General features: G+C 33.2%; 1 protein-coding gene across 3 annotated transcripts in view; it reads right to left on the bottom strand.

Annotated features, from left to right (window-relative positions):
* Positions 1 to 24,321, bottom strand: part of C2CD5 (C2 calcium dependent domain containing 5) — a 128,979-nt gene that overhangs the window by 66,455 nt on the left and 38,203 nt on the right. For all 3 annotated transcript variants that reach the window (XM_027838755.1, XM_027838753.1, XM_027838754.1), the window contains exons 8-9: positions 21,992 to 22,077; positions 14,893 to 15,001 (exon numbers count right to left, since the gene is read on the bottom strand). In XM_027838755.1, coding sequence (XP_027694556.1) covers positions 14,893 to 15,001; positions 21,992 to 22,077 — 195 coding nt within the window. The remainder of the gene's footprint in view (positions 1 to 14,892; positions 15,002 to 21,991; positions 22,078 to 24,321) is intronic.

Raw genomic sequence — 24,321 nt, 5'->3', positions numbered from 1 at the left:
TTTCTTTTTTTCTGACTATTCATGGTATTTTGTGGCTTTCTCTCATACAGCTCAAATCTCCTTATAGAGTCTTTTAATATCCCTTTTTTGATCTAGAGATAATTAAGCTGCAATTCAATTATCTCATCTCTTCATAAGATGAAACATGACTAGATGGACAAAACTGTGCTAACATTACAATAAATTCAACTTTGCCAAAGTTGAATCTTTAGGCTACCACTATAATTGGGGTTTTATCTTGCCATTTTGGAAGAATCATCTTAAGCAATAATATTGAAACTGATTAGTATTTTCTAATAAGATATCTCTTGGTTGAGCAGTAAAGTGGTGACATTATGTCAATAAACATTTATAAAGACTCTTCTTTATAGATAGCAAGGCACATTTTTTGTCATCATCCAACATTTATTAAATGGCTCATCAAAGGGGCAAAGTATTTACAGTTTGGATTACTCATTCTACCCTAAAGAAGCTTATAAAATTTTGTTTGGAAACAAAAAGGGAAACTGAACAGTCACCCTATTCAACCTGATTTGGAGAAGAGCAAGGAAGTGAAAAAGATAATATGATATTAAGGCAAAGTTTACATTTGAAAGAATGAATTCAACATAAAACTCAGTTTAAAGGAAATATACACACTACACTGGGATGAGGTGCCAAACTGTCAACAAAGAGCCAGGTTATAGGGCAAAGTCACAAGGATGGGACAGCTTAGGATGTGATAGTTTAAAATTGGGGGATAATAGCATAGCAAAGTCTATGTGGATGGCTAGAATATCTCTGGAACTTAATTGGATGAGGGACAGCTTAGGACATTTAGTCCATTCAATAATCTTATAATTTCACCTAAGAGATCACGGAATAGTATCTATACAAAAAAAAATTAACATTTCATTATTTATGAAGAAAAAGTTCATGTACTATAGATAATAAATTTATCCCATTTAAAATTATTTTCATGTAATATATACATATAATACATTTATCTCATTTTAATAAACACTTCCTCACATTCATGGAAATGATTTTCCAAATGTGGAAAAACAAAATTTGTTTAACTTTACAATGCTCTGGTTTCCCTAGTATTAAATATCACATATAGTGAAAGAATAATTGCTTTATCAACGTATTCCTAAAGAGAATTCCAAGGCAACCTAATTTTTATTTAATAAATTCCACACACATAGCTAGTTACAATACAAAGCAAGATGCACATTTTCAGCAAATGTCACTCAAAACTCCTTCAAATTAAACCAAATTCAATGCATTTGGGTTGACAAATGAATCCGTACATTCAGGGAACAAGGTTTATTTTCTTATAAATGAGCTAACTTATGCTTGTTAGAACTCAGTACTATTATTTTTCAAGATATATTTTTGAATGCTCTTTTTTCTAGATTTTGCCCATTCATGTGGGAGGGGGAAGAGAGAGAACTAATAATATTCTAGAACAGTATTTTTCAACTTATGAACATTCATTTAAATTTTTTCTCTATTGGTCTAGAAAGTCAATAATTACATTTCAATAAGAAAACATGAATAGTGATCGAATTAAAGTGAGATGTATACTAAACCCCATCATCCACTCTAATATGGATTTTAGAAGAGATTTCAAAAATCTCTTCCAAAGCACAAGAAAATCTATCTAAATTTATTCATTATAAAGATTAAATATTGCTGATCGTAGAAGTTAAGATATATACATTACTTTAAAAAAATCTTAAAAAGGCTGGAAACTGTTGACTATAAACAAAGGAAAGAAAACTCTAACCTTCTACTCCCCATACCCCAAAACCCTCTCCATTAAAAAAGGTATTTTAAGGTCTTACGATCATCACTATAATTTGTGCTATCCCCTAGGAAAACCTGAACTAGTACAAATCTTATAATGTGCTGAAGAAACTGTAGACTAGACCTGTACTCTCTCAAAACTATTAAGTTAAAATTGCTATTCACAGAAAAGCTTTCCAATAAAACAGTCCAGATATGCTGGCCGAACCCATTTGACATATCAGAGAAATGAATTCTCAGAAATTCTAAACTCTAAGATTTTTTTTATGATTCTTTTTTTAAAAATAATTTTCTTCAACACTTCTAGAAGACTGAAATCTCCTTGAAGTCAATCCATATGTTCTATTGGATCTTTGTATATTCAAGTGCTTAACTTAAAGCTCTGCATATAGCAGATGCTTAATACCTTTTGAATGTCACTCTTATTCAGACCTAGATGCTCTATGCCCCCTACTTCAGTGACTCTTTATGCTGTCAAAGTCATCACCCACTTCAAGATTCTATGCATAATGGGAACAGAAGGCTGTCAGAGAGCCAAAAGGCTGACCAGCTTAAAATCTCATGCTGACTTTCTAACAAATTTAAATCAGAGCTAGAACTAAAATCCAAGTCTCCTAATTTCCATTCTTGTATTTTCACTGCTACTATACTATCCATATCTATTTTCATAAGAGCTATACTAGCAACAGAAAACTAATGAGGGATACACAAAGCAAAAACTTCATCTCCTATCGCTGTTATTTCTCCTAATTATTTCCATTCTAGTACTACTACTCCTTTTGGCCAATTCTTTCTTTACCATCCCATATAATTAGCCTTTTTCAGATACACCCCTACTTAATATCACCTTTCTAAAAATACAAGGTGAGAATATGAAGTCTTTCAGTTCAAATGTGGTTTGAAATGCTGGAGAAAAAGAGAAGAATGGCTTAGGACTTTTTGAGAAGTGGGCTCAGAACAAGCTGAGAGCAGCTGGGGTTATTAAAAGAAAATCTTATGTAATTTGTATACCAGCTTGAGCTTCAAAGACCAAGGAAGGAAGCAAAAGAAAAAATTTACATAGAAAAGAAATTCTGAGCAAAGAGAATCCAGAATATGTACCTGTGGACTAAAAGAGTAGCGGTAAGCTCTCTTCTGGCTAAAAGAAGAAGATGAATAACAAAAAATATAGTTCTCTCATTCAAAAACAGGGAGGAATAAGACAGAGAGCTGATAAAAATCAGCATAATTTCACTCTGGGATTTTCTTCTCAGAATAAACAGAAAAAGCAATATGAGCAAGGTTTTTAAGTTTTGCACTGAGAGTAGGGCAAAAAAGCAACCTCAGAGGAGGAAGAGGAAGATCACAAGAAGTCTATTTAAACAAAATCAGTTCTGTTAGGCAACAGTAATAACTGCAGAATGTGAGAAGTTATCAAATTGTATTTCAGGGGTGTTCTTGAAATCTTGACCTCAATTTTATCTTCTTTAAAAAACATACATGAATGTTAGTCTCTAGACTAACAGAACTTAATTGGCATGCTTTATTTTAATAAAAAAATTTTTTTTTACAAAATTCGTTTTTTGTTTAAGGAACATTGAAGTCTGATACATATATGTATATCTATATATATATCGATACAGATATACATATATGCTCTGACTTCATCATAAAGCCTTGGGAAAAGCCTAGCTGGTTGCTCCATACAGGCTAGGCATAACTGTTTACCTGGTGACGGATGGGTTCTTTACAAACACAAACCTCAATGGCAAGTGCTACCCTATCAGCTCAAGTTCAAAGTCCTCAGTCTGCAGTCTAGGCTTTCCATCACATTGGCTTCTCTAAGATACTCACCACATGAACCTTCTGCACTACCTTCCCTATAAACCATGCTCACTTTTAAAACCTGATTCATGTTCATTTTAATTCCTCTGGCTGGAATGCTCTCTTTTTTCTTGCCACTAATCTAAATCCTATACTTTCTTTAAGTATCAATTCAGTCTTCACTCCTTTACAAAGCCTTCTCTTACTAGTTCTCATTTCTGAATTCCTATAACATTGTGCCACATAATATGGTGCTTTATTGTAGATATTCAATGAATACTTATTAATTAATCAACCATAATACAGTGGATAAAAGCCTCGATTTGGAGCCAAGAAGACCCACCTTTGACACATACAGGCTGTGTGACCCTCAGCAGGCAAGTTAACTGCTCTGGGCAGCTCTCTAAGACTGAAGCTACAGAAAATGTACCCTATGAGTTGGCAGAAGTTCCTCCCTGCGAAGGAGTTTCCCAGACTCATAAAATCACAAATTTGGTCCAAAACAACACAAAACTAATCCATCAATAACCAATCAATCAATTCCATCTAATGCAAATGGCCTATGTAGTTTTGTTTTTAAATTTCATTCACTTCCTTTACAATATCTAGTATAATGCTGGACACATAAAATAATATTAACGATGTTACAACACTTAAGGATCTTGGATTTTGCTAATTTAGGCATTGGCTCCACCAAAGTGTATTTTAACTTCTCAACTCTTTAGTAAATGGTCACTAGTTGCTATGACAAAAAAAATCACCTGGTGGCCAAGACTGATGGATGATAAGACTCTCCAAATTTAGACAGATGTGTTCTGATATAAGAGACCCCAGACTTGTCATCCCAATCTTATACGAAGCCTTTCCAGCTTAATAGAACCTGTTAGACTTATTCTTCTACAGGACCTGTATCCAAGAACCCAGGTCGACTACACACAGAGCTTAGTGGAGCAATGTTTCTACTAATAGCACCACAAAATTCCAGAGCATTTTACAAAGTACTGTCATTAAAACTACTCCATGAGGGGATGGGGGCGGAGCCAAGATGGTGGAGTAAAAGCAGTGACTTGCTTAAGCTCTCCCCCAAACCCCTCCAGATACCTATAAAAAATGGCTCTAAATAAATTCTAAAGCAGCAGAACCCACAAAAAGACAGAGTGAAACAAATTTCCAGTCCAAGACAGCCTGAATGGTTGATCGGAAAGGTATAACGCGCCAGGCTGGGAGAGGAGCACAGTTTGGCATGAGCCGCAGAGACCCTGGAGCAGGCCTCAGAGGACTGAATCACAGGCAGCTGTGGTGGTTTCCAGACTTCTCAACCCAGGAATGCCAAAAACAACTTAGAAGGTCAGTGGGAAAAGTCTGTGACTGCGATGACAGAAGGAGCTAGGTCTCAGCCGCAAGTCCCGAGCGTGCCTCAAGGGCAGCCGCCCTCCTGAGCTACTGGCCCACAGACACAGGGGGAATCTAGTGGCTGATCAGAAGGGGATTGCAGGAAACTCTCTGCTGGTGCAGGATTCTCTTGCTTTGCCCTTGCTTGGATCTTGGTCACAGTTCTGGGTGGTGGACCTAGGGCGAGGAGGAGCGCTGGTCTGGTGGAGCTTGTAGTGGCTGTGGAGAGGAAACCCTCCTCACAGTTCCAAGACAGAAAAGAGTGCTCATAGACCAGGGCACAGGCCAGGAAAGAGAGTAAACACCTCGCCCTTGATCATACCACCTTGGAAGAACTGAAAATTTACAGGTCCCTAGAAGTATTTCTGAACACAGCTGCACAAAACCCCTGAAGCTTGGGACAGTATGTTCTCCACACTGGAAATAGATTCCTACCTTAACAAAGAGTTTATAACTCAAGCAATTGGCCAGGATCATGAGCAAGCAGTGCAAAAAGAGTCAGACTGTATTATCTTACTTTGATGACAAAGAAGATCAAAACATACAACCAAAAGACAATGAAGCCAAAGCTTCTACATCCAAAGCCTCCAAGAAAAATATGAATTGGTCCCAGACCACAGAAGAGCTCAAAAAGGATTTTGAGAAGCAAGTAAGAGAAGTAGAGGAAAAACTGAGAGTGATGCTAAAGGAGGCCCAAAAAAATACTGAAGAAAATAACACCTTAAAAAAATAGCCAAACCCAAATGGCAAAAGAGGTCCAAAAAGCCAATGAGGAGAAGAATGCCCTTCAAAGCAAACTTAGCCAGATGGAAAAGGAAGTCCAAAAGCTTACTGAAGAAAATACTTCCTTAAAAATTAGAATGGAGAAATTGGAAGAGAGGGACAATTTGAGAAATCAAGTCACTGTAACACTAATCAAAAGGAATGAAAAAACAGAAGAGAATGTGAAATATCTCATTGGAAAAACAAATGACCTGGAAAATAGATCCAGGAGAGAGAACTTAAAAATTATTGGACTATCTGAAAGCCATGATCAAAAAAAAGAGCCTAGACATCATCTTTCAAGAAATTATCAAGGAAAACTGCCCTGATATTTTAGAACCAGAGGGAAAAACAGAAATTGAAAGAATTCACCAATCACCTCCTGAAAGAGATCCCGAAAGGAAAACTCCTAGGAATGTTGTAGCCAAATTCCAGAATTCCCAGGTCAAGGAGAAGATATTGCAAGCAGCCAGAAAGAAACAATTCAAGTATTGTGGAAACATAATCAGGATAACACAAGATTTAGCAGCTTCTCCATTAAGGGTCCAGAGGGCATGGAATATGATATTCCGGAGAGCAAAGGAATTAGGACTATAACCTAGAATCACCTACCCAGCAAAACTGAGTATAATCCTTCAGGGTAAAAAATGATCATTCAATGAAATAGAGGACTTTCAAGCATTCCTGTGGAAAAGACCAGAACTGAATAGAAAATGTGACCTTCATATACAAGACTCAAATGAAACATGGAAGAGGTAAACAGGAAAGAGAAATCGTAAGAAACTTATTGGGGTTGAGCTGTTTACATTCCTGCAGGGAAGGACGATATTTGTAACTCATGAGTCTTTTGTCAGTATTGGGGTAGTGGGAGGGAAAAAATTATATGTTTGTATAGATAGATAGAGGACACAGGGTGAGTTGAGGATGAAGGGATATCTGGAAAATAGAGTTAAGGAATGGGAGAGGATTATACTGGGAGAAGGAGAAAGGGAGAAGTGGAATGAGGTAAAATATCTCACATGAAACAGACAAGAAGGGACTTTTACATTGGAAGGGAGATGGGGGAAGGTGAGAAGGAATGAGTGAATCTTATTCTCATGGGATTTGGCTTAAGGAGAGAATAACATATACAATGGGGTATGGAAATCTATCTTACTCTGCAGGAAGGTGGGGGAGAAGGGGACAACAGAACAGGGGGTTGACAGAGGGGAAGGCAGATTGAGGGAGGGGATAATCAGAAGCAAACACTTCTGAGGAGGGACAGGGTCAAAACAGAGAATAGAATAAATGGGAGACAGGATGGGATGAAGGGAAATATACTTAGTTTTTCACAACAGGACTGCTATGGAAGTGTTTTGCATGACTACACATCTATAACCTGTACCAGGATGCTTGCCTTTTTGGTGAGGGTGGGTGGGGAGGGAGTGAGGGAGAAAATTTGTAACCCAAAGTTTTAAAAACACTTGTTAAAAAGAAAAAAAATTTTAAAAAACTACCCCATGAGGGAGGTAACAGGAATACTGTCTCTATTTAATAGATGAATAAACTGAGGCCAACTAGTGTTACAAGCCATTTTTTAGCTCAATTTTGTAATCAATCCTAAATCTGCCTTCCACACAGCAGGATTTTAATAAGTACCTTCACTGTTGCTGTCAATGCATTTGCAACGAACCTGATGGACCCTGTAACTGGGGAAAGACTTTGGGCTCAAAAACTGAATCTTCTCCTCCCTCTGTACTTCCAGCTCCAATCAGGTTTGTTATTTTTAAACCTTTGTTTGTACCTTTTCCTCCACTACAATACTGGAAACTTCTACCTCACCCTCCATGTCTATTTCTGGCAGGACAAGACTTTGCACCCAGCTTCCTTTCCTGATTTTTTCACTTTTTTCCCCCCACTATCTAGACTGGAAGAGCAAAGAGAAGGAAGAGGTTCAGCACCAAAACCAGGATCCACAGAAGAAGCTAACCTCCTCCATCACATCACTTGCTTGGCAGGAGGGCCGACAGTATCAGCATTTTCAATAGTTAAGGCCAGAAATACAGCATGGAGGACAGAGAGGAGATATTGTGTCTCTCTTTCTCTCTCTGAGAGAAAGAGCTTTCCTGCTCTTCTACTCCCACAACTCCCCCCTACCCAGAAAACACAATAAATTTCATTCCTTCTTTTCTGCAGTTTTTTTCCCTAAATTAGGAAATTTCTGTTTGCATCATTAGTATAGTTTTTATAAATTAATGCAGGAATGGGACAAAGGAAAGAATTCATTAGGAAACACAAAAATCTCAAGAGATTTTGCACTTAATAAGAACTATACTAGTAAGAAATTAAAGGATAATCAAGGGTCGATTTCCATAAGCATGGTCACCTATGTAGATACACATCCAAGCACACTGTAACATATTTCATTACAAGTACTACCAAAATTTAAGGTTCTTCCTTACATTCTGATGTTTCCAAAACCTGTGATTAGAAATGTAGAAATATGTCATTCTTTAGCATGTAAAAACTAAATTACTAAGGGATTTATATTTAAGAAAACTTCCAGTAACACACTGAATTAAAATTAAAATCTGTTAGCATTTATTTTCCTGATGTTTTACTAATATGGCCAACTCCTGTTTATCTGTAGGAATATATGGCATAAATAGTCCAAAAAAATCTGTCACAAAGCAATGGCAAAAATATTGAAAATAAGCAAAATTTATATGCACTTGCGAAATACAATTTTCCCCAGCAAATTGATGTACTTTTCACAGGATGAACATAAAATTACTTTGTATTTTTTGAGCACATCACCAACTCAGCAGAAAGAAAGCTTTATGAAATACTTTAGTCAAAAGATTATTGTATATAAAGGTTAAAATTAAAGCCATCTTTTAAAATTTTCCCATTTTTACCCAATTTATATTCTATTTGCCCCATCACCAAATAGTTGTTTCATTTACTTTAAAGTTACTTGATTACTGAGACAGCTTCCTTAATGAAGTTTTAAATGCTAAGATATATTGCTTCCTACAACCATTGTCCTCACAAGTTCTACCATAACAATTATGATCCGCTTTATTCCTTTAGGACTAGCATAAACTAAATTTTTACAAAGTATGTTTCCCTTTCTTTCTACTTTACCTAAATGCCATCATAGTCGAAAAGCCCACCCCACTTGTCCAGAAAACTTCATTACAAATGCTAGCCATCTTTGTTCTTGCCAAATTTTGTAGCTCTTAAAATTATGTACAGGTTTACTGACTACATGTCCACAAACTATTTCTGTCTAGTCCTTGTACACTGTCATCATTTTCTTGAACCTTTAAAATTCTCCTCTTATAATTCTTTTCTAATGTGACACAAACTTTTAATCATATTTCCTCATCAGCCACTTCAAAATTTTGAAGGTCATGTTACCCTCTTAGGTTACCTCAGTTTTCTCTTACATAAAATGAAGGCGGTTGATTACGGGACTTTCATAATTCATTCTAGATTTAAACTTCAAACAAATCTTTTATAAAAATCAATTATTCTCAGTATTTGAAGTGAGAAAAGAGAAATCCTGAAGATCTGGATGTTATTTCAATGGGGAAATAATGTAATAAAGTAATATGTAATTATCTGGTCAGTACTTGTTTTCTAACATGTAGAGGACACGCTCTCACGAATGCAAACAATGGAATTCTGCTGCATTGAGATGTATGTTCATAGCCCGTGCTGTGCCCTAAGGGAGTTTGCTTATTAAAAACTAATCCCCCACTTCTCCAAGTGAGTTTATCTTGACTTGTTTTTTCTATGGCTCTTAATCTAAAGACTATAAGCTCTTAATTCACCGAATATATTTTCTTTTTTTTTTTAAATTTACATAGATCATAGACGTTAAAGAATGGAAGGGACCTCAGATATCATCTAATCCAACACCCTCATTTTACAGAAGAAACTGAGGCCCAGAGAATTTGATTGACTTTTCCAAGATCACACAGTATTACATAGTAGAGGCAGGATCCTAACACAGGTCATCACATGATTTCAAGTTCAGTGCCCTTTCCTCTATCTCATAACTGCTTCCAAAGATATTGCAAATTATTTTAAAAGTTTCACTTTTGAGGTTGTTTTTAAACGTACAAAAAAAGTTGTCTTATGAATGTAACCATAACACTTTCACAAAGATTATTTCCTTTGCTTCTTAAAACATGCCAATGAGACAGACAGGAAAGAGCTTCTGTCCATTTTATAGTCAAAAACTGAAGTTCAAGAAGGCTAATGCCTTGAGATCCCAGGCCAGTGAAAAGTAGAGTCCAGAACAGACTTCATCTTCTTTCTCCTCCTTCAGCAACAGTTCTTTCCAATAGACTACACTGCCTCTTAAGTTTTAAAAATAGCATATTCTAATTGGTCATTACTGAATATATTCAGTTTAATATTTTAAATTCCTCATAATATTTAATTCATGATGAATTTAAATGAAATTCCACTGAAACTTTAACAATTTTTTAAAATTAGAAAATGCCATCTAACTATTATGTATTTAGCTATTTTTACGCTAATCAAAGTGAGAGCATGCTAGTAAAAACTCAGACAGGAAACAATTTTCCTAAAGATTTGCCAATCAATGCAGTCTAGGCTTGCAAAGGTTATACCCGATTACGATTCTCCTACTAGACTGAATTTAGGCAAATCTGCATGATGAATAGGCAATCTGAGTAGCTTACAAGTCCTACATGCATTACTTACTTCAGATTTGAATCCTGGACTCCTAAGACAAAAAAACACACTCTTCAATAATGAGAAGATTATGGGACATATTCTAATATCCTATGTAAGAAGTTTTACTGATACATTTTGATATATGAAATTAAAGAATTACATAGGATCTTTAGGTAAAGTACCAATTTATGAAACTTAATCATAACATAATTTTATTACCTCATGTTTTCTAAGAAAAAAAGGATGATATAAATATCCTATTTTAAGTATTAGTGAAATATTAACTATTTAAATAATTTTACTAAGATACCAAGAACAAAAAAATATTCATTTTCATTCTAAACAATATCATCATCTATGAAGTTATTTTTCTTCTATTAATTTACCTTAAGATTACAGGACAGATTTTTCACTCTCTTCCAAAATATGTCCCTATGTAAAATTCCCTCAAAACAAAAAAGGGACCTCCATTCACAGAAAAAAAACAAAAACATCAACCAAAAAAAAAAAAAAAAAAAACCACTGAAGGAATACAGAAGGATTTAGTCCAAGATATTTCTGTTTCTGATTTCTCAAACTTTTGTTTACTTCTGGAACAGTAATCCAAATTCTTATGTACTCAATTTTTTAATGTTGCAAAGAACATTTGAAATAGTAAAAGCAAACATAGTTCTAAGTCTATTTTATATTCTATTTTGAAATAATAAAAATTGATATTTCAAGTATATAACATCTTTAATATGTGCCTAAAATTATGTTAAAATATGCCTAAACTTATAAATAATGTTTTTTTTTAAAGAATCATATACTTGATGTAGAGAACACCCTAAATTCCATTAAATATAACTTAAGGATATTATTCTGAAAATTGCATATTTATGAACTCAACAGTTTAAATGTTTTTTGTTTTGTTTTAGTTAATTCATATGAAAGAATCAGTTCAACTTTAACTCGCAATCCTGACTGAGTTTGAGCTGCGTTAAATCACTTAGGGATTTTCAAGTAAGTTATTTTTATATCTACTCATTTTTTTTACCTATTGAAAAGGTGAAAATACTTATAAAATAATCAAGTGAATAGGTAAATAATCCTAATTGAGATCTGAAATAATAAAATGAAAGGCCCAACCTTTTCAGAATAAAATTAGTTAAAAGTTTTAACAAGTTTTTACTAAGGGATAATAGATCGTAATCTTGAATTCTGGAGGAAAGCTACAGGCAATGGGTGTGTATATATATATATATATATACACACATGTGTAGTTATATTGCAAAAATTAACACACTTGAATTTGCACTATACCTAATTAATAAAAACATTTCTAAAAACTTCACTGAGCTGCCATAATTTTTGTCAGCATATGTAGTACTGAATGACTAATAAAATACCTGAATTGAAACTATTCCAGTCTAGCAGTTTGTAAGATCTTGTGTTACCCATAATTCCGACAAAGGCTGAGTTCAAAACATCAAATTAGTAGATTAGTTTTAGGAGCAGAATAGTAGAAAATAAAACTACAAACAAGAACATAATTGACAACACCATTCCACAGGAACTGGAAAGACAGACAGTAAAGTTAATAAGAAGTTGAAATAGAAAGGGAAAAAGGCGCATGCTATAGCAATTTAAAAATCTATCCTCTATGAGGAATACCTTAATATTAAGAGCCACTCCATTTTTCCCTTTGCTATACAATCTAAAATAGTTATTTTTACCATGATTTTTCTCTATCTTAACATTTAGTGGACAGGGAAGGGAGGAAAAAGCAGGGAGGGTAACAATAAAATACTTCCAAAATCACAACTTTATAAAGTTGTATTGCTATCTTCAGAATAAAAGCTTCCCTTAAGTACTTTGAAATAATTTCCTACATTTCCTGGTCAAGATAAATCAAAATGTGGCTTCAAAAATTCTGATAAATTAATTTGAGAGTACAAACAGAGCACCTGTTAAAATAAGCCCATGCATCTCAATTTACCATCAGTTTCTCCCTTAACATTATCATCAATGTATGCTAATGAATTCAGATAATCAAATACATTATAATCTTTTGAACTGTTTTAATCTTTTTAAACTTTTTTCAAAAGGGAAGAATCTTAATAAGTATTTTTTGGTATTTATTTTAAATTCAATTTACTATCCTTGAGTATGAATTCCTTTTATAATACATAATAAATGTTTACATAAGTCACATTTTAACCAAAATCATCTTCAATAGAAACCAATACAATGAATGTGTGTGTGTGTGTGTGTGTGTGTGTGTGTGTGTGTGTAGTTAACTTTAAATAAAACCTAAATTCAAGTTTTATTTTTAAACATTAATTCACTCTCACAGGACAGAGAGGCTAGTGACAGGTATTCTAGTTTCATAACAAACAAACAAATAAACCCAGGATTCATGCTATGTTGATTTGACAGCCAAAAAATATTTTCAAAGGAAGAAGAAAAGCCATCAGTGATTTGATGGTCATTAAGACAAGATACTTCACCACATTTAGGGATGTTTGCTACATGGGTAGCTTGTACTAAACCATACTGAGAATAATTCTTTAAAAAAAGAATTGACTCAGGACACATAACAGTGCCCTTCATATCATAGGCATTTAATAAACATTTGTTGAATTGAATTGATTTTATAAACACCATACTTTGGCTTAAGCATCTATCATATACATAAGTTGCTCTCCCAGACTCCACAACTTAATCAGAGCACAGGATGGTAAAACATTAAAACAAATATTTTTAGCTGAAAGAAGATTCCAACCAAACTTGTATTTATGCTTAAAAAATACTTTTATTGTTTCTCTGTGGCTGGGTGGTAAATGTTATTTAACAACAAAATGTTTGAGTCAAAGTTTTCATGTTGATAGAATGTGGTCAGTACAGCAAGTTTTATAAGATCTTCTAAATTCACATTTTCATTGCTTTGTCCAAATATACAAGGACATAAAAATACAGATTTGGAACTGACTATATAAACAGAAGTACCAATCTCTTTAAGAGGTATTAGTATGATAAATTATTAATCTGGATTTTCCACATGTTACAACAACAAATAACTTAATGCTATTTAAAGAAAGATCAAATAATGACCTCTAATCTTTCTTCCAGTTCTAACACTGAATCTAAGTTTTAACTAGAACAAAAGAAGATAAAACAGAACAAACAGAAGGGGGTAGGAGGGAAGAGAAGACTGATGCTTTAAAAAGATGCAGCTGCCAACCTTTAAAGCTAAATAATCCTGGCTCATGCATGCACACCCAAAGTAAATATCACTTCCCTGAAACCTTTTTTCAGAACTCCAATCCCCAATACAAAAATTTACATATATATAATTTTCTAAGTATTCTTACTTTGCTTTTCCAAAAATTAAAAATGACCCAAATTACAGTGAATTACTACTAATTTAACTCCCGAAACCAAGACATTAAGCGAACATGGATTTTAATGCTCTGGGAAAAGAAAAAAACAAAACAAAACTCATATGTAGATTATGCTTTTCACCTGAAAACTTCAAAACACTTTATTTTTTTATGGTGTCAATATGTGTACTCATGGAGAGGATATGAGAACTGATAAGTAAAAAAATATGTGTAAGGAAACAGTTAATATACACCACGTGCTACATATATGGAGAGAGACACAGAAAGAGAGAGATACTGACATTACATCACAAAAATGTTTAACCTTGGCAAGATCATACATCAAGTCAATGACAGAAGAATAATATTCCATTTAGAATGTAAGAATTCAGAAGATTTTAGAGGTTACTGTTCAGGAAGGTAACTGTTTTCTATTTTGCTAGTTTACAATTTAGAAAAATTCTTTATTAATGTGTAAACCAAGTGCCTGGAATTATTGAGGCTTGGCTGCCTACTTCTTTTGTTCCTTTATAATTATGACGAAGGACTATGAAGGAAAACTATCACTTTTTTTAATATAAATGAACTGCTACATGTAGTAAACGTGAATACCAAAGAAATATAAAAAATATTTTGAAAATTCTTAATTATACTATAAATTTATATATACTTTTCCAATTAAGTTTTAAAATTCTTCTTTAAGTAGGAAAGGAACTACTTAAATAAGCAATTTATAAATATTAATTGCAACACAGAAGGAACTAATAATAATAATAATGAAAGATAAGATTTTATCTTCTAGCTTCAAAGATGTCAACCTTAAAAGGTCACCCTCAAGATACCTTTTTGGCCAGAATATAATTCAAAATAAGTGAATGTGTTTTTAACAATGTGTTTGAAGTCATTTTTAAAAATAGATATAAATGAATGAGATGGTTAGAAATATCTTTAAAATAATACTTTCTTGTAAACCTATTTTTAGAGGATTTTGGCTTTAAAAGTGAAATACAATTTATAGAAATCATTTTAAAAATCAAAACCTAAACTTAATAAAACATTTTACATAACAATTTTTCTTTTTTCAACATACCAGGATTGTGGATTCGATCCAAAAGTTTCACAGAGCGTGCACTAACAACACCCCCAACATGCACAAGAAATCCAGGAGGAAATGCCGTCAAAGTGAAAAATGGAAATTCCTAGTAGGAAAAATGAGAGGTGGGGGGAAATTCAGTCAATAACTTGTAAAATTTTAATAACATATGTCAATTATGTTTTTTATTCTCCACTGAAATCAGAAGCATGCCAGTTCTAGATATATTTTTAAAAAATATATCATGTACTTCATTTGTAACTTATCAGTAAGTTAAGGCACTTAGATGGTATAGTAGATGAAGAGCAATGGACATCAAAAAGGCCTGAGTTCAAATTCTGCTTCAGACACCTTTTAACTATGATCCTAAGCAAGTCACTTAACCATTGAGGCCTCAACCTCAGTTTACTTATCTAAAAAATAAGGGGGAGAAGAGGAAAGGAAAGGAAATAAAAGCACCTATCTCACAGGATTGTGAGAATCAAATAAGATAAGTAAAGTACTTTGTAAACCTAATACTAATAGAACAAAAAACAATTATGTATAACAATGTTTCCACAGGAAAACACTTTCAGAGTTCCTGGGATTAAGTATATATTTCACTCCCACTACAGCCCTAACAATCAGGGACTCCTTCAAATCCAAGTTATCTCTCATCACCTTGGCCAAAGTCTTTAGTAAAGATGGTGGTAAAAGGGAGAAAAAGAAGTGAAGTGGGTCTCTAACTCTGACATGACAAATACAAGGGAAATTTCTGGGAGAGATGGGAATAAGAAGGAAGAATGGGAACTAATTAGTGTATATGTTTCCTATAGCTAGTGAATAAGCATACTAACATCTACTAACACGTTTTCTGAAGATCATTGGTCTGAAATTCAGCTTAGGATCAAAAATTAAAATAAGAAAAAGGCTTTGAAGGTCAAAAAGAAAGTCTTCAAAGTCCCCATGTATTAATAAACTCATGCCATTTATTCACAAATTACTTAGTGATTTTAAAACCCCAGGATTCATCCTGTGACAAAGGCCTGCTGTTTTTAACACCAATATTCTTTTAGTGATGTTTAATGGCTAAAGAAAGAAAATATCAATCTCTGAATGTTTAAGAATTATGGGTAAGCTAAAAGGCAACAGAAAGGTATGTGGTGACAGAGAGTCCACTGAAGTATATTACCAACAAAAAACTGAATGGGAGAAATGGTATTAAGAATACAGTCCTAGAGATGTATGACCAGAAAAGAGGGTAGATCAGTTATAACACAAGGACAAAAGACATGTAATGGACAATCTATGTGCTTCATTAGTTTCCTACTTTAATCTTTCCTGCCCCGTTACATTTTTGGTGGTCCCCCTATGGAGGAATAGTATTAATAATAATTACACAGCACTTTAATGTTTGCAAGGTAATTTAAACATTATCTCATTTAATCCTTGAAAAAACCCTGCAAGGTAGGTTATTATCAATATCTTCATTTTACAAATGAGAAAACTGAGGTTAAGAGACATTAAGTGGTTTGCCTTTGGTAACAAAGCTAGTAAGTATCTGAGGAAGGATCTGAACTCAGGTCTTCTTGATTCCTTGATTCTTGATTCCAAGCCCAGTACTTTATCCACTATCACCTATTACAAGCATACATAAGAATAACTGGATAAAATGGTCAGGATGGATTAGAATCTGCACTACTAAAGGCATTATTTCTATCAATTTGATCCCAAGTACATCAAAGTATCACTATCAAAAAGGAAATTTGAGTATTACATTTTGTAAAAATCACATTTTACAGGTAGTCACAAATTAAATAGTAGTACATAAATAATTTAAGAAACTCATAAGCAAAGCTAAAGAGATGTTATATAGTGTCATACACTAAGGGCTCTTAATCTGAGGTCATGGACCCTTTAAAGAGGTATGTGGATAGGGGTCCATGAATTGAATGGGAAAAAAAAATTACATCTTTATTTATCACTATTCTCTACCTGAAATTGAATAATTCCTTCAATTTCAAATGTTATTCTGATAACAGGTCCACAGGTTTGAGCAGATTGCCAAAGGCACCCATGACACAATAAAAAGATAAGAACCCATACATAGAGAAACAATTGTTCACTATTAGTTTAGGCTGCCCCTTTAAAGAAATAACAACCCAGTATCTACACCTAAGGAGAGAGGCAATGTGACATAATGGAAAATGCACTGAGCTTGGAATCCTGAAGATGGGCCTGGTTCCTCTCTCTGACAATAGCCATGTGACCCTGGACACACAGTACCTATTAGTTAACCTATCTCATGGTTAGGAGGGTCAATTTAGAATTTTTCTAAAAGCACTTTGTAAAACTTCAGTTTTCAAAGTGACATATACCCAGCTACTTTTGTTGCTGCTGCTATTAAAAAAGGTCATTTTTCAGGTCTTAATAATAATAAAAATTAGCATTTTATAGTGCTTTAATATGGAAAGGTACTTCACACATGCCAACTTATTTGAGTTCTTCAAAGAAAAATCATTTTGAAGCAAATTTCTCCAATAAAGGCTTCATTTCTCAAACATATAAAGAACTTGAGTCAAATTTATAAAAATAAGATATGAACAGTTTTCTGATGAAGTAATCAAAGTTATCTATAGCCATATGAAAAAAAAAGGCTCTAACTCACTACTGATTGGAGAAATACAAATGAAAACAATTCTGAGGTACTACCTCATACCTATTAGATTGGCTAATAGGACATAAAAGACAAATGATATATGTTGGAAGGGATGTAGGAAAAATGAGACATTAATGCACTGTTGGTAGAGTTGTAAACTGATTCAACCACTCTGTACAGCAATTTGGAACTATGCCCAAAGGGCTATAAAACCATGCATACCCTCTGACCTAGCAATGCCACTACTAGGTCTATATCCCAACAGAGATTTAAAAAAAAAAAAAAAAAGAAAAGGACCTATTTGCACAAAAATATTTAAAGCAGTTCTTTTCTGGTGGCAAAGAATTGGAAATTGAGAGAATACCCATCAGTTGGGAATGGCTGAAAAAACTGTGGTATGTGATTATGATGGATTGTCCTGTAAGAAATGGTGAGCAGGATGCTCTCAGAAAAACCTGGAAAGACTTACATGATCTGATGCAAAGTGAAATGTACTGTGTACAAAATGACAGCAACATTGTAAGATGATCAGCTGTGAATGACTTAGCTATTCTCAATAATACAATGATCCTAGACAACTCTGAAGTTGTCTGAAGCCACTTATGATGGCTAGAGAAACTGATAGTGTCTGAATAAAGACTGAAGCATATTTTTTCACTTTTTTATTTTTCTTTAGTTTTTTTTTTTGGTCTATGTTTTCTTTCACAACATGACTAATATGGAAATGCTTTGCATGACTACATATGTATGACCTACATCGAACTGTTTGTCTTCTCAATCGGGTGGGGGGTGGGGAAGGAGAAAAGGAGAAAATTTGGAACTTTTAAAGAAGTTTTAAAAACAAATGTTAAAAATTGGGGGAAAATAAAATACTAAACAAAGGCCCTGCAAAGATAAAGTAAAAAGGAGATGAGTAATAGCGGTTAAGTTTAGCTCAACAGGCAAAGAAAGACAAGAAAGTTATTGATCTACTCATGGGGTTATCAAAATATACCAGCTAAAAGTGCTCATTCATGCAAAACTACACAAACCTCTTAAAGATAAGGTCCAGGAAGAAAAATTTGCATTTAGAGTTTATTTTATCTTTTCCCCCTAAAGTGGCAGGTTATTTTTTAATCATTAAAACATACACATAAAATAGAATTTTAGATTTCCTTTAAGAAGCATAGACTCAGAGTCTGAAGGAATCTCCAAAGCCATGTAGTACAACCTATATGTGAACAAGAGTCCTATTTATAATAGGTCTATCATTAGTTAGGGAAGATCTTCAACTAGAAGTATATACTGCTTTCTGAAGTGACCCGTTCCACTTTTAGGTAATTCTACTTGTAGGGAAGTTTTGCTTGTTTGCAAAGAATACTTTGCATCCTTCTGTATAAACATTTAAGACTGGATTCTTTCTTAGTGTCTCCTGTGAATTTCTGGGCTTCCTTACTCTGTAGTTACTCTCTATGGTATCTAGCTTATAGAACATTAATATTATGTGAAATGTCCAAGAAGCAGAGTTTTGACAGTACATTAAAGGGCTATATTAAAGAGGCTTAAATCTCAAAGACTTAGACAAGGAGACATTAAGACAACTTCATGAAAGTAACCTATATCCTTTAAAATAAGACAAAAACTATGTGTTCTTACATATCCATAAATATCAAAAGCAAGATTTAGATCTTTCCTTTATATAGTTAACAATATGTTCATGCTGCTAATGTGGAATATCCATAATGGTAATACAAAAAAGAACTTCCTCTGAAGGAAGCTATCATAATCAAACAAGTTACCTGTACTACTGTATCAGACCAGATTTTTTGGAGGGGGAAAGGAATAGGCATTTATATAGCACCTACTATGTGTCAGGTATTCTACTAAGAAGTTTACAAATATCTCATTTTACGCTCATAAAAACCTTGAGGTAGGTGCAATTGTTGCCCCCATTTTACAGCTGAGGAAACTGAGGCAAAAAAAAAAAGAGGTTAAATGACTTGCCCAAGGTCACACAGTCAGAATCTGAGGCTGAATTTGAACTCAGGTCTTCTTAACTCCAGGCCCAGCACTCTAACCACTGTGTCATCTAGCTATAGATTATAAGCAACAATTAAAATTTAGGAAGCAGCCAATATGCTACACACAGAAAACAACTGCCTTACTTTTGGGGAAAGTGAGATACTGATGGAAAACAACTGTACTGGTGTTAATGAAAACAGTCTACATGTAGAACCTGAAGTCATTAAAAAACTTAAATACATTTATCTTCCTCTTTTCCTTCTATGAAGCAGATACATATCATTGAAGTGCTTACTTTTTTGGCACATGAAACAGTAATCTATGTAAGATGTTGGGCAGAGAAAGGATTTCTTTTCTTTTCTCAAATAAAGATTTAAAGTATACTCCTTGCTCTACAAGGAAGAAAATAGGGTGTGAAGAGAATCAGGACATAAGTGGATCCATAGCATTAAGTACAATCTACGGTTCAAACAGAAAGGGTTTAGACATGTGCTTGGGTCCATGTAGAAAATATGCTGCATGCTTCAGCAGTTCTAGTTCTAAACATTCCTTAAAACATGTCACATTAGCGACACAGCCACAGGTAAACAAAAAAACATATAAACAGGTTACACTAAACCCATTACATCAGATTACTGGACTTCCTGCATTTTCAATAGATACCCAGAGACTAAACAATACAGGTTTAGTTTTTACAGGTCAGGTATGAAATTATACCTTACAACACGGCAAATTTCAAATCCTATTTAGACAACCCTATGGGCTTCAAGTTTGCTTTAAAATCAAATTCTAGACTAAAATTCAAAGTAATATTCACTGTATTTTTAAAGACAGATGTAAAGTTTTTGGCAAAGACATATTAAAGACATAATATACATATAAAATTCCATTAAATCAAAGTCCAGGAGACCTCGAGTTGTTGACTTATAATTATTATGATTTGGTTGAAATCATATTTCTACTCTGAGGAAACTGGAGAAAAAGAGGATTCAAAGATTAGGGATAGTGAATTAAAAATTTTTTAAAGGGTTCTTAAATCCAGTAAGGGAAAGTAGGAGGCTGTTAAATGCATATACCTTTATTCTCATCTGCTGTCTCCTTTAAGATTGTAGATTTTTTTGTATGCTTCTTTTAGGGTACGGCTATATGGTAGGTTACTCAGGTGGGATTAGCTGAGAAGTTTAAATGCAGAAGAGGTAAAGAAGAGTTGAAAGGTTATCTATTACTTAATGATAAAGCAAGATAGTTCCTGCTTAGCTCTCAATTCAGCTAATTTCTCCTTCCCTGCACACACAGCCATAGGGAAAAGGATTGAGGAAAGAATTCGTCTACAAAAACTATTTTGGTAATACAGAATAGTGTGGTATGCAGAATCCTTCTTTATAGTGATTGGTATTTGTCATAATAGAATTTTATATGTATTTTTAAATGCCAGCATAAAATAGGAAATGTAAGAAAAGATTTTCTTTTCTAAAAAATGCTTCTAACTTTAAAAATAAAATCATAAGTGACTGAAAGCTAACGATAAACGTTTTAAAAATAAATTAAATTAATATATTATCATGCATTATATTATTTAATAGGCCTCACAAGTGCTGTTAAATTAAATATATTAACATGGTATATTATGAACAGGAAAAAAAACTAGCAACATTTCCAAAGAAAAAGAAAAAGCTTAAATAAATTTTAAATAATCAAGATTAAAATTTTAAAAGCTCTCAATCCAAGAAACAAAAAGACTCTCACACATTTTTAGAAACATACCCAAGTTCTACAGAACCTATGAGGCGATCCTCCCTTAGCAATGGAGTAACACAAAAAAGGAAAAGAGAAAATCATCCAAAAACTATAACTATTTGTTTTCCTCCTGATATATTTCAATATATATATTTAGTTTACAAGAAACAATAAGGATGCCTAAATAACATCAGTGACATTAAAAAAATCCAAATATGAAATTTGTGAATTCGTTATTATTTTCATGGGACTGGGCAATGGTAAGAATAATCTAAGAAAATAAAATATAGGGATTATTTTTAACTACATTAACTATAACTGAAATGACTTATTACTTATTTTCCACAATATCATTTGAAAAACAAATTAGAAATAACATTTGGAAAACAAATTAGAAAAGAAAAACTTCTAAACATAGTATAATCTTTTTTCAATGTTATCTATAATTAGATTGCAAGACAAAAAAAATGTTAATTTCATTCAGTGGTTATTCCACATCAGTTTTATAGTATAAGAATATATAGGCTAATATTTTAAACACATGATAAGTTTTAAAAACCATATTATTGCTATCTTAAACTCTTTAGAGTAACTTATGAAAACATACTCTACAAAGAAAATTAAACATAAAGTAATAAAATCACACCAATGCATGACATTTCTTTTACACCATTAACAATGTAAGAATAATGAAATTATTGTGAAATTGTGATTCCTTACCCTCTGTTCCAGCGCTGATTGAGTCTGCTGTCTTAACAGAGCTTTAAATGGCCCCCCTTCTTTTCCAGCACTCCCACTGCCCATTCCTAAGGAATATCAGTACATAAATAATATCTATGGAAACAAACAACTTTCATAGAAACAGAAAACTTCAGTGCAATTATTTTTCTGCCATGAGCCCCCCAGAATTATTCTAAAGTGTACCAAGCAAAATATTTTATTATTAAATTAGTATCATCAAAACAAATAAATCAAATATGGTCAAATACTTTATTCTGTATGTTGAAATTTTCCTTAACAGTCAAGGTTTCCTAGTATACTAGAAATAGGCTTATAATGTTTTTCACAAAGTCTAAATGTTGCATAATTTTAGGCTACCTTCTTTTAATCATAGAAATAATGCTGAAGTGTCAAAAAAAAATTCTAACTATGAATAAGTGCCTAGTAAAAGTAAATTTGTTTCTATATATTAGTTTGAAATATATAATCAATGACAATAACTTCCCACATGACCTTGGGTAAAACACATAACTTCTCTGTCTATGTCAGTTTCCTCATCGGTAAAATGGTGGTATGCTGGATTAGTTCATCCTTCCCCACTTTAAAACTCAATGATTTTAAATAAAATTGATTATCATGCCAAAGGACTATATTGGTATATATTTACCTATATTTACATGTAAAAGTCACAAGGAAATTCAATGACTGCTTCAAAATATTCTAGTGAACCCAAATGTTTAAGCTATTTCAAAGTACTGTTTAAAATCTAAATTGTGATCTACCATATCATTGTCTAATGACATTCATACTTTTCAAAGCCCTCTCATAGAACTCAACACAAAATAATAAGCTTAAAACCCAAAATATGTAATAAGAAAATCACAAATAGACATAGTTTTAAATGAAGGAACTGCATTTAGCAAACATTTACCTATATTTCAAAATCTTATTGTTAAATTACTTTCCCTACCTTTTCTTCTTCTTTTGATAATATCAACTGACTGAATCAGGGTAAAAGAATTATATTATGAACATCAGGGTACAGGTGAGAGGCAAGAATCTGACACACTAAAGTTAACAACTCAATCCCACTCTATTCAAAATTAATGTATACAGTCAAGCTTAGTAAAATTCCCTATGTAAAAACTAGTATACTTATGTAAGAACTAGTATATTTTTAGCTGTTCTTGGATAAGGAAACAAAGATTAGCATATGTATAGTCCCATTCTGATGTTTTTTTTTTCCCAGAAAAATTAACTGTTTTAACTAATATCATACTTTCTAGGGACTATACAATACTAACTAGAGACACAAAACGAAGATCTTTATACAAAGCATACTGAGAGCACAAAGCAAAATGGATTCCTAAGAGAGGAAAAAAAAATACACCACTACCACAAAAGAATCTTAGCAGAACATTATGATGTTTATGCCAATAGAATGAAATAAGGGAAAGCGAAAATGAAAAGTATGGCCCTAATGATACAAACTAATTTGAACAAAATAACTACATTTTCAAATGGCTGCTAACAACATGATACAGGGATCCAATAATATGAATGAAGTTGATGTGAAGAGAAGTTCAAGTATATGAACCAAAATAGGAATCCTACTGATTGGAAGGCAAGGTATTTATTCTTAGGTCTTAATTTCTTGAAAACATAAAATTTTTAAACATAGTAAAATATATATTACATATATGCTGTCAGCATCATTTTTCAAAAAAAAATATTAAACACTTAAATACTCATGAGTGAACTCAGTAACTGTCTCATATAGGGTTTTTTTCCTTTTGTAAATAAGAAAAATAGAGGCTCCATGTATAATACCCAATAATTTCTTATAAGACTACAATTACTTTGTTAAATTGTGATTTTAAAAAAAAAGGGGTAAAAAAAGCTGTTATAGCTTGATCCTACCAGAAGCAGCCAGGAGCAACTCTTCACTGAAAGAAACACTTTTCCTCAGAACAACTGGGCTGATATGGCTAGAGTGATGAGGGGTAAGGCTAGATTCCGAGAGGAGACAGGACTTTTTAAGATGAGGGGAACCAGAAGAGAGAAAGGGGGAGCTAGGACACAGGAAAATCCTAGGCCCCTGTGGGTAAGGTGCTGTGGAGGAAAGTGGTAGAGAAAAGATGGAGATTCAGAAGATGACCAGAAAAAGCAGGATAAGGAAAGCAATGATGAAACAAAATATAACATCAAAAAATGAATTTTTTAAAATGCAGACATATACAGCCACCTTATGAAAAGTTCCCATTAGGAAACAGTAATGCCAAGACCATATAATGTCACAATGTAGATGAAAAGCATATTATACAGACTTT

Source organism: Vombatus ursinus, unplaced genomic scaffold (assembly GCF_900497805.2).
Source record: "Vombatus ursinus unplaced genomic scaffold, bare-nosed wombat genome assembly UNPS02014830.1, whole genome shotgun sequence".
NCBI lineage: Eukaryota > Metazoa > Chordata > Mammalia > Diprotodontia > Vombatidae > Vombatus > Vombatus ursinus.
Note: the sequence above shows the minus strand (reverse complement) of the source record. Positions and strands in the feature narration are given on the sequence as shown.